This window comes from Limulus polyphemus, unplaced genomic scaffold (genome assembly GCF_000517525.1).
Source record: "Limulus polyphemus unplaced genomic scaffold, Limulus_polyphemus-2.1.2 Scaffold3415, whole genome shotgun sequence".
Classification (NCBI taxonomy): Eukaryota; Metazoa; Arthropoda; class Merostomata; order Xiphosura; family Limulidae; genus Limulus; species Limulus polyphemus.
The window spans coordinates 64701-75645 of record NW_013669025.1 but is presented as its reverse complement, the minus strand read 5'-3'; the positions used below and the strand labels follow the sequence as shown (position 1 = coordinate 75645).

General features: G+C 29.1%; 1 protein-coding gene across 2 annotated transcripts in view; it reads left to right on the top strand.

The window, feature by feature from the left end:
- The window catches only part of LOC106469308 (dedicator of cytokinesis protein 3-like), a 70085-nt gene that overhangs the window by 37481 nt on the left and 21659 nt on the right, over nt 1–10945 (top strand). The window contains exons 5-8 of one of the 2 annotated variants that reach the window (XM_022397788.1): nt 1995–2053; nt 7532–7680; nt 8095–8180; nt 10287–10304. In XM_022397788.1, coding sequence (XP_022253496.1) covers nt 1995–2053; nt 7532–7680; nt 8095–8180; nt 10287–10304 — 312 coding nt within the window. The remainder of the gene's footprint in view (nt 1–1994; nt 2054–7531; nt 7681–8094; nt 8181–10286; nt 10305–10945) is intronic. The other variant, XM_022397789.1, reaches the window with a different exon arrangement.

Here is a 10945-nt window from a genome sequence, read left to right as displayed (position 1 = left end):
CTACCCAAATATATATAAATGTATAATGTTATGAGATTTAAGCTATTTAGTCTAAACATTTATGTTTTCGTGTTATAATTTGTTGTCATTCTAGAATTAAAGAGGCATAATTTATATTTATTTCCTATTGTTTCATTATGGTTACGAGATCGAACAAATCTACCAAACCCGTACAGAGATTAATTACTGAAAATAACAAATAAAATATAAAGTTTTTTCTTAAGAAATGTTTTATAGCTATCTGGATGTTATTAAGATTTTGTGTGTGAAATTTCAAAATTTTTTGATATATAAATAAAAATATTTTTAATCTTAAAATGAAAATTACGTTGCATGTTGGGCAGGCAAAATGTGAAAAGAAAAAAACATGTGAATTGCCTTTGAATAGAGAACCACAGTAGCAATGAAGTTGAGAAATTCAGGATACTTGAGGAAGAATATGATAATAATCATTGCTAGAGAAGGAGGGTAAAAAGATAAATGAAACTTCCTGGATGAAGCTTACCTATATTAGTTAATGGTGGATTATGTTTCCATTTTCCCTTTATTAGTTTGAGTTCAAAATATGTTTGAAAAAGAAGGGTATCTAGGAAAATGTTATCTCAAAATTGCTGTGTTATTAGATTCAATAATACAACTCAGATTAATTGGTCTAAAATCACAGTGCTCGGTAAGAAATCTTCAACAGCCATTGTGATGCGAAGTAGACTAGAGGCAATGTTGGAAAGTGTGAAATTACACCTAGGTAACTAACACAGTTGGTGGTAAAGCTCTTGTTCAGTATTTAACTTAATATACTGATTTATTACTGTAGACATTATTTATATCATTTCAAAAAATTCTTGTAATTTTACTTTTATACTTTAGTTTATGTTTATCAGTGCAATAATAAAATTTACTATCACCTCTACTATTGGTTGGTTGCTTTTAAGTCTCTGGTAAGAAGACTCTGGTAAAGTCTCTTTTTTTAACCTTAAAATTACAGATTGCTAACATAATGACTTTTGATTAATGATGATTTGTACACATAGACAATAAATTTAACACAGAAAGCTTTTACATGGAGATTCACTTTGAAGAGTTTCCCATCTGTTTCTTCTCTTTTATGATGTATTTTACAATACTATTATTGAACAGTTTTGTAAACTTGAAAAACAAAACAAAGAACTATTCAACAATAAACAACATTCACCTCTAAAAGAATATCCATTTAGTTTCCTACTGGATATGAAATTTCTTCTCCAGTTATTTATACTTTAATGATGATACAGTAAAATCTGTTAATAACTTTCAAAAACCTATATGTTTAGGTTGTGACATTGCCAAATGTTTCCTTTGAACATTTACTTGTAAATTTTTGGACAATGTCTAGTTATTTGTTATTAGTTCAGAGTTGGTGTTTATGGTGTAAATATCCTTGATATGCTGCCGGCTTTTTTGTGTGTGCTTCTTAAACCCTGAATGTGAAAAAGGGTCATTTGGATGCTTATGGAGGGAAGCACATTATGGTAACGCAGTAGTAAATTAAAAATCAACTATTTGCAAGCACAATGATGTTTATGGCTGAAACTTGTTACACATTTCGATAATACTTTGGTCTGTCTTGAAAGTATTGTGCTTGCAAATATTATTTAATTTACTAATTGTTCCTGTGTTTTGTCAAGCTTCCTTCCACATCTGGTTCTCTGTATTTCCAGACCTTTCCTTCATTTCAGTTTAGGAATTAACTTTTTTGGGATTAAAATTTACTTTGGAATAAGAAAATATAAATTAAAGAATTGTCAATCTCTTGATAAATTAACTATTTTCCATCCTCACTATGTCTACTGGTCTGACTTTGGTTAAATCTAATGTCTGGTAGGAACTTTTATTATTGCATATGTTGGTACAGATTGTATTTTTCTGTCCCTTTAGAAGTAAGTAACTAAACTGCATTTCAGTCCTAAAATGTATTCATCTTTTTCATTTTAATTTGCATTTCTTTTTTTTTTTAGGTATGGAGACATGCGAGTGTTGATGGGTTTCCAGATTCTTTCCATGTGGGATAAACTAGGTAGTACTATACAGATTTACTTTATAATTCTATCAAATGGCTCTAAAATGTATTGGAATAGGCTTAATCCTGTATACATGGGGTTGAACCATTGGACTGAGCCCATATTTAAGAAATAACCATTTTGCTGTCACTATATGGTATAATGCCAATTTTGATCTTTCATTAATAAAAAGTCTTCAAATCTGACTTTCAACAATAAGTCACAATAACCAGGGGACATTTTGAAATATAAGTTTTATTTTTTGATAAATTTAAGTATTACAATGAAATAAAAATCATTGTATAACATAATTATATACTGTGCCATTCTGGTAATATGCCTTTAACCTACGTTTCTTACACAATTGACCTGTATGTTACACAGATGCTGTTACTCGAGATTCATCGATATCTGTGTTTCATTTCGTCATTGCTTAAAATGTTTATTACACAAAATGATTACTGTCCAATCAAAAGACGTGTATTAAACATTTAGATAAGTTTTATATCTTTGCACACCATTGTTATTTGTTTTTTTATCTATTTAATTCCAATAAACTAATACAAAACATTAGCATACGTATGATCATGCAGGTAGAAAGTTCCTAGCAATTGTTACGAGCAGTATATCATGCATTATCCTATTTGGTTAAAAGAAATAGTGCAATAAAATATCTTCCAAAGCATTAGAACTAATATAAATATACAGTATTTATATTGTTTTATCTTATACATAAAACCTATTTTTGTCCTATACTACTGTGTCAAATGTTAAAGGCTAGAGCACACAATGACTTATCGGGTCTGTTCTGTTTCCCCTTTTGTGGACTTTATAAGTAGAAACGATTACCTTCTCCCATAGGTGTCAAATAACAATAATTACATCTTTAGAAATTGATCTGTCAAAGCAAATACTCAAACAAAATAAAGAAACACACACAGAAACCTGTTAAGTTAATTCATTACCTTTCCATAGCACACAATCAATACAAAACTGTTAATAATTTAAAGCTGTTTCAAACGCAGCATGCAACAAGCCTAATGAAGCACTAACAAAAAAAATGTGGGAAATTTCCATTCTATGTAAGGAAGAAAGGGATTTCTATGGACAAGAGATTGTGAGAAAGAAAATAATCCAGAGTTTTTTAGTTTTAGAAACAAGAAAGTTGTAAAAACATGTGGACAGCTGAATTTTGCAGTTATTGACATCACACTAACTTCAAATTCACTGTTTTTAAACTATCTTAGCTAAACTAAGCTTCAAATTGTTCCAAATCTACACTTTGTTTTATATTTTGACTTTTTTTTCTCTGTGCAGACAGAAAATATATTTATTTACACAATCTGAATGAAAATTTCAAATGGGGGCTAAAGATCAACAATTAGAGCTAAAGACTATTTTTTTGTTTAAGTTATTTCATCCAAAACAAATACTAATAAACTCAATCAAAGAAAGTTTAAAATATCAACATTTCAGTTATAATTTTATTTTGGATAAAATGTGTGGTGATACATCACAAATAATTTATCCAACTTTGATGTCTCACATTTTACCTGAGTGCGATCTGAAATGCCTGAGCTGGAAGAGGTTAATGTGTACTATAATTCTGAATCTACTATGTATATCTTCAAGGTATTTGAAAAGCTTTTAGTAAACAATATACGCGTGTTCTACACACAAAAAATCAGAATTTTTAATATGCGTTTTTAATAAGTTTTGTTTCTGAATTTAGTAAGTCAGGCTGAGAGCAAGGTGCTTTTCATTTTAAGAATAATACATTTTATTTCAATGGAATGACAGCAGATTGCAGACAATTACAGTTTATCTTAAGAGCTTTAGACTTCTTAACTTTTCACAGTTGCTTTAATTAAATTTTTTTTGAACCATGTTTAACTACTGGGACAAGCAATATATCACCCAGCAGGAGTGCAGAGAGTTTATGGTAAATAAAGTTTTGGGTTACATTGTGTGATATCAATTATGTCTTTTTGTGGTCTCCTCAAGAAGTGTCACAAAAAAAATTATTTATTTTTTTCATTTACAATTTCTTGTATAACATAATAAGTTTGTAACTTTTACATCTTAGTTAATTTTGTTAAAAACATTTATCAATAAAAAACATACATAAAAACAAGAAACTTACCACTTATCATTTGCTTATAGGCCTATTTGGACTTGTGAACATACTTTTAGTGTACTTCGCTAAGACTGTTATTTTCACATTATGTTTTTTGTCCAAAAAAATAAATTAGGCAGCTTTCAAATATGCATTCTAAGATCAATACAATAATTCAAACATTAAAAGAGAAATTTCAAAGAACTATTAAAATATTTTTGGCTTTCTCACTTATCTACAAATAGGTTGAAAATATTTCATTAGTTGTTGGAACACTGACTTCAGCCTACATTTAATAAAATTTGCTTGGGAAATGACATCTTTTACTTAAATAAATTAACATAAAGTCATTATAATTTCATTGTTTGCAATATGATATTTCTATTGGTTATAAACATGTACCTATTGATAAGTAGGCATGATTAAGTAAGTACTTTCTAAAGCATAAAAGAGTTGGGAGAAGCTTCTGTGGTTGGTGGGAGGTTCTTATTTTAAATTCTGACTTGTCAGTATCTGTAGTAGATGTTTAAACTCAAATATACAATACCCTATAACCCGAGTGCTTTCGAAAGTTTCACCTTTCAAAAGTGCTCAGGTTATACAATATTGTATCTTTGAGTTAAATTAGTTTTTTAAACCTATGTGTTCTGCTGACATCATGTAGTTGATGTTTCTAATTGATGGACAATTTGAAACACATAAGGGAAGAAAGAAAATATAAAAAGGAGAACTCGGAGCAGAGAGAGACATCAAGTGACATAGAGAAATGAAAATTGTTGCTAAAGTTATATGATGTGCACTTGCATCTTGAATATTTAATTTCCTTTATTTGTTTTTACCAGTTACTCAAAAAAACAAATATTTAGTGACACACATTGAGATTTTACTAATGAAATTTTTACTTTGAGAATGATTGTTAATTATTAAGGGGAATTACCATACAGAAAGATTATAAAAGAAAAATATTCCTTCAATTCTGTTAGGTGAGAGCAGAAAAGTGTATATACTAGATAATGGATAGAAAATATCTTGCATGAATAAATTAAAGTGTGACATTATCCATATTACAGAATATCTTGGAAGTATTATCTGCACACTTGCATATAAAATTGCACAAATTAATAAAGATTAATAATTTTAATTCAAATAATATTTTTGGATTGACATTGTTAATTGTGTAACATTTATTTAGAATTTACAAAGAAAAATGAAAAACGAAATGTTAAGAGCTTTCATTTTTGCACAGCTTCAACGAATCTCATTTGTAAACAGCTCACTTTTTGAAGTTTTTTTTTCCTTCCCAAAGCATAAATTTGTAATTTGCTAAGAAACTAAATCTCTTGAGAAAATAACTTTAATATAGCTTGTTTCTTACATAATTTTTCTTTTGTAGTGATTTTATTATTATAACCTTTCATTCCTATCCCTTTATAATGTTGCAGTGTGTGGTCTGAACACAGTTTTGTAAATTAATACAAGCTTTGTTTAATTAAATAGGACTAGATAGATCAGATTATAAACTATCTATGTCAATGTAGAGTAAATAAAGTGGTGTGAGCAGGTATTTAAGATTTAGTGGGAAATGACTATTTGGATACCTGGCTTCTGATACTCAATTGGATTTTGGTACTTTTTGATCACATAGTAGGTTTGACTATATATATATATTAAAAATCTTTAATATAAAATATTATAAAATAATATTTTTAATATCAAATCTTTAACCTTTATAATATAGTAAAAACTAGTTACTTCTTCATTATTTTTTAAAAATTAATAATACGGATGTACAGTTCTGCATGAGTGAGTGGTTGTTGCAGGCCCTTTAAGGAAATGTACCAATTGGCAGCATGAGACAGTGGCTTACTCCCATTATTTCTAGCTGAGACTATTGTTTGAATCATGCTTGTCATCACTGTCACTATCATGACCATCGTTGGCATATGTTAGCAACACAATGATGTGTATTTAAACTGTGCAATGATTATTTGAGTTATGACAACCAGAGCTCCCACTTTAATGCTGGGGAAATCTTGCTATGTTTAGAAGCTAGTAGAAAACGGCAGTGGGTTAGATGATGCAATATCTATTATATATGATGCATGTGTAAGTGGAATCACCTACATATATTGTGATATAATCCACTGATGGACATGCTATCTGATTCAAGGCAAAATTAATATACAATCAGATATTTGTTCCATCTGTAATGAAAATCAGAAAAGGTGAAACTGACTGGATATAAGATGGAACTTTCTGATAAACTAAAAAACAAACTAAAGGAAGTATTTTTAATGTTTTATTTTTTCAAAATAGTGTCTTACAACAAAGTTTTAGAAATTTCATAACATAAAAATTATGAAAATGCTAAAATGAAATAATATTTTGAACTAATATGATTAATTATTTCCACTGTGAGAAGAAATCAAAGGATACCGTTAACACTCCTCAGGCCTGGAAAGGGTTAAAGCTTGAAGTAGACTAATTCTAGGTAATACCAAGCTATACATGAAGGCTTTTTTTGTCAGTATTTCGGAAGGTTTGTAAGGTTTGGTGCTCTATCTACTTTTTAACCAAAATATGCTTCTGTTGGTGGAGAAATATTGATCAGTATAAAGATTGTTTTATCCTTTTTTACATTGTAAAGCTACACTATATGTAATAAACTATACAGTAATATGTATATATTAATAATTAGTTCTACCTCTATATCTTTATTTACTTGATTTATGAACTCTTCCCACATTGTTTGACAAAATTTCTTACAATTTTGTGCATAAACTCTTTACTCCATAGAATATGAGAAGAGAAATATTTTTAAAAGAGTTTTGAAGGGACCCCAAAAATGAGGGATCAAGGAGAATTTGGAGGCTCTTAGATTTGACAGTCACTTTATTTAAATCAGTAACATGTAAGGAGCTGTTGAAATCAATAAACTAAAATTTAGATTTGGGAATTTTTCATATTTATAATCCCCATATGGGGTTAAGAGTTTGGAGGTCTCTCAGTACTAAATACAAAGACCATTCTGAAAATTGGCATGAATTGTAAAGGATTGTTCAGAATAAGTATCTATTTTTAGATTTTCAAATTTTTCCTTTTGTGCCCTCTAAATGAGGGATCAAGGTGTTTGAAAGGTTTAAATACATTTCAGTAGTTGATGTGATAATGAATATGATCACACAATTATTTTAATTAACTATCACTAGCTGACATAGTTGTCAGTTGTTTTAGTATATATATATAGTAATAGCAATCATGATAATTTGAGCTGACACCAATAGTTGATATAACTATCAGTAATTAACTTAGTCATTAATACTGATGTAAAAACTAGCAGTTAAGGATGGCATATTATAATCACTATATATGCTTCTAGGAGAACATAAAGTGTGCTTTATTCCTGCTATGGTTGGACCATTTCTAGAAGTAACACTTGTTCCAGAAACTGAGTTAAGAAAAGCTACCTTACCTATTTTTTTTGATATGATGGAATGTGAGCAGAAGACTCGAGGAAACTTTAAACAGGTACATTTATAGAATGCAAAAACTTAAAAAAGGACCATATGAAATTATAACTAAGAGAAAAATAAAAATTATTTATACCTGGTCTGTATGTTGATTGATTATGAAAACAATTATATTGTGGTTATCTCTGCTTATCTGTCTATCAACCATCCACCAATTCTCTAAATATATATAAATGTCTAAATTAATTCCAAATTTCAGTCAAATAAATGTGACTTGTAATATTTTTCAGATGCTGTGGTGTTTGTTAAAATATACTAGTAAATCTAGTAAGATATACAATTTTTTAATCAGATAAATAGTTTTCTAACAATCTAAAATATTTTCTGTTTGTTGATTTTTTTTACATAGCATGCTAGATTTATTTTGTTGGAATTATTAATAAGAAAGAAATACCTATATTTGCTCTTTCAGGTGGAGTCTGAACTCATTGACAAATTAGACATTCTAGTCAGTGAAAATAAAGGAGATGATGAATACAGACAGCTGTTTAACACTATGTAAGCTAGTGGCATCCTAACATAATAGTATAATTATTTTTCATAGGGTTTCCAAACAGCATGAAAGTTGTAGAAAATAATATATTGGTACAACAGTAGCTTATCAAAACTGATTAGATTTTGGCATATTAATATATGACTTAAGGCACAGGGTTGTGTGTGAGAAAGTTTTATACTGTGATGAGCTACTTACAGGTAGAGTCTATGCATATGCTTGATTAAGTTGATTTATTTACATTAATATGAAGATCTGTTTATTTTTTCATAAATCTGTATGAGTCTTGTATCACGCTTTTGTTACTTGCAGCACTTTCCTGCCACAGTTATCTGTTTAATGTGTGGTAGAAAGTTTTACTTTGTGTATGTGTGTAGTGCTATAAAGATATATAGAGCTTTAGATTCTGTTCTGCTGATATATATTCAGTCTTCGAGTACTTTTTTGGGTCACTTTTCTGTCGTTTGGCAACACTTTTTTTAGTTTCTGTGTTTGAACATCCTAAATTCTTGTGAATATGCAATTTGTTTGGGTTCTAAATGATGCCATGACAAAGTCATTTTTCTATTATTTTATTAGTTGGCTTTTATATAATTATCTAGGTATTTCTAATTTAAAGTTTCTGTTTTGTTTTTTATCTTGTATTAGGTACTAGTTTTTACATGTAATAATAGCTGAGTAATTATGCCATGGAGAAACCACATGTATCATGTATCCACTAGAGCTGGGAGATTGACTTTATTAATGGATATAATTGATTAACTTTGAACATTGATTACATCAATTAGTGTCAAGTAAAATAGTCAATTAATTGAAATTATGACTCTCTCGATTAATGCCATGAAAATAATCAACTTAACAAAATTAGTGTTTCTGATTACTACTGTTTTCTCACTATTATAACTAGCTAAGTAATTGAAATATTGCCATTGTGATTTCTCTTTATTATTTTCATCTAATTCAAGGTTCTTCAGCTTAATCATTTATTATTATGATGCTCGAAAATAATCAGCTAATCAAAATTTGTGTTTCTAATTTTCTTTTTATTCCAACTATCCAAGTCTCATGGGAGAATAATTGATTAGTTGAATGTAATCAATTAGCAAATTCCATTAGCTGCTAAGTTCTTATATCTGCTATGAGTAGCATGAACAGGAAACAAAACTGTGATAAAGTCCCAGTGAAGACACACAAAAGAACATGTTTATAGATCCAGCCAGTAAAATCATGATTAAAGCATATATTACTTTAATACCTATATAAATTTGGTTATAAGTTAAAATGTTGTCATTAACAACAAATAAGGAAATCAAGCTCTTATAAAAATTCCTTCAAAAGGCATTTTTAAAGTAAGAGAAAAATGTGTGTGATGTGACAATTAAATTAACATTGTATGTTAAATCTGTTTTTATCTGGAAAGTCTGAGCACCATCATGTGTGCATGTGTCTGTGTAGTCTGTGATAGTTGCTTACATTAAAAACTCAGGTTTCCACTGTAATAGTAAGTATACAGTTGATCTGAAGTATAATTTCAGTTTTAACTTGTTTTTTTACTAATTTTCTATTGCTTTTCCAAGAATATTTGATCTGAACACTTATTTAGTATCTGCTTAAACATTAAAATATTTTCTTTTTATTTTGTGATAATTTAAATTAAATTAGTTTTTATTACAAATATTGAATAGTTTAATTAATCTGATTGATTTTATTATTGACAGTGTTGCTGTCTGAAAAATGTCAACATTGTTCAAGTTACCATCTGGGTTTTTATATTAGGTACTGTTTTGGGTACAGTTTGTGTAGTTGAATTATCATTTTATGGGCTGTTGTCTTAGTATTTAAACTGATCATATGTAGACAAGTTGAATTTTTGCATTGTTTCAATTGATGTAATTGTACTTTTGTACAGTTGCTCCAGGTTCAAAGTTATGGTTTAAATATTACTAACCAAATCATTGGCATTATCATTTCTAATTTTAAGAACTTTACTAAACTTTTAAATAAAGAATTAATATTAAGCTTTTTTTAAAAAAATTAAAACTTATAATTCCATTATATAAAAGCTGTTATACAGAATTTATTGTTTTCTTACCTTCCATTGCTGCATCCAGGGAACACTTGAGTGCAGTGTAAGTTGTTCTTGTACTTGTTTATAAGCATTATTAAAATGCTAAACAATATTAATATTTTTTCTTTATTTATGAACTATTAACAGAATATAACTTTTTTTTTTATAAAAGTTTCTTTTGACTACATTTATTAGAAATTATAAAGTCAGTTGAAACCATTTAGTTATAAAAGATTACAAACTGTTTATTCTGATACAATTACTTACCTCCCCTCACAGTTACAGCTATTCTCAATTTGTATGCCCTCTGGTGCACAAATTTTTGCTCGCCACTAGCCTTGAAACTCCCATCTAATTCTACATGTATACCACATGGTTCAGCTGCATATAAGCATGCAAATTAGCATGTGACAGTCCTCCATGAATAAGAGTGCGATAAATCCTAATATTAAGAGTAAAATGGCTACTGACTGTACCGGTATTCAACAGCTCGTTACAACGGCTGCAGGTACAACGTTATCAGTGAAGGAAGTGTTGACTATAATTCGTCAGGAGATGGCTTCTTTTATGTGGGCTGAGGGATCTCCCAATCTACAAGCAATTTTTCTATTACCAGAGGATTTAGATCAGGATTATGTTAACTTAGACAGCCTTTTCCCTCCCTACCTTTGCTGTGGTGGCATGTTCTCAGCCTGTTAAAGC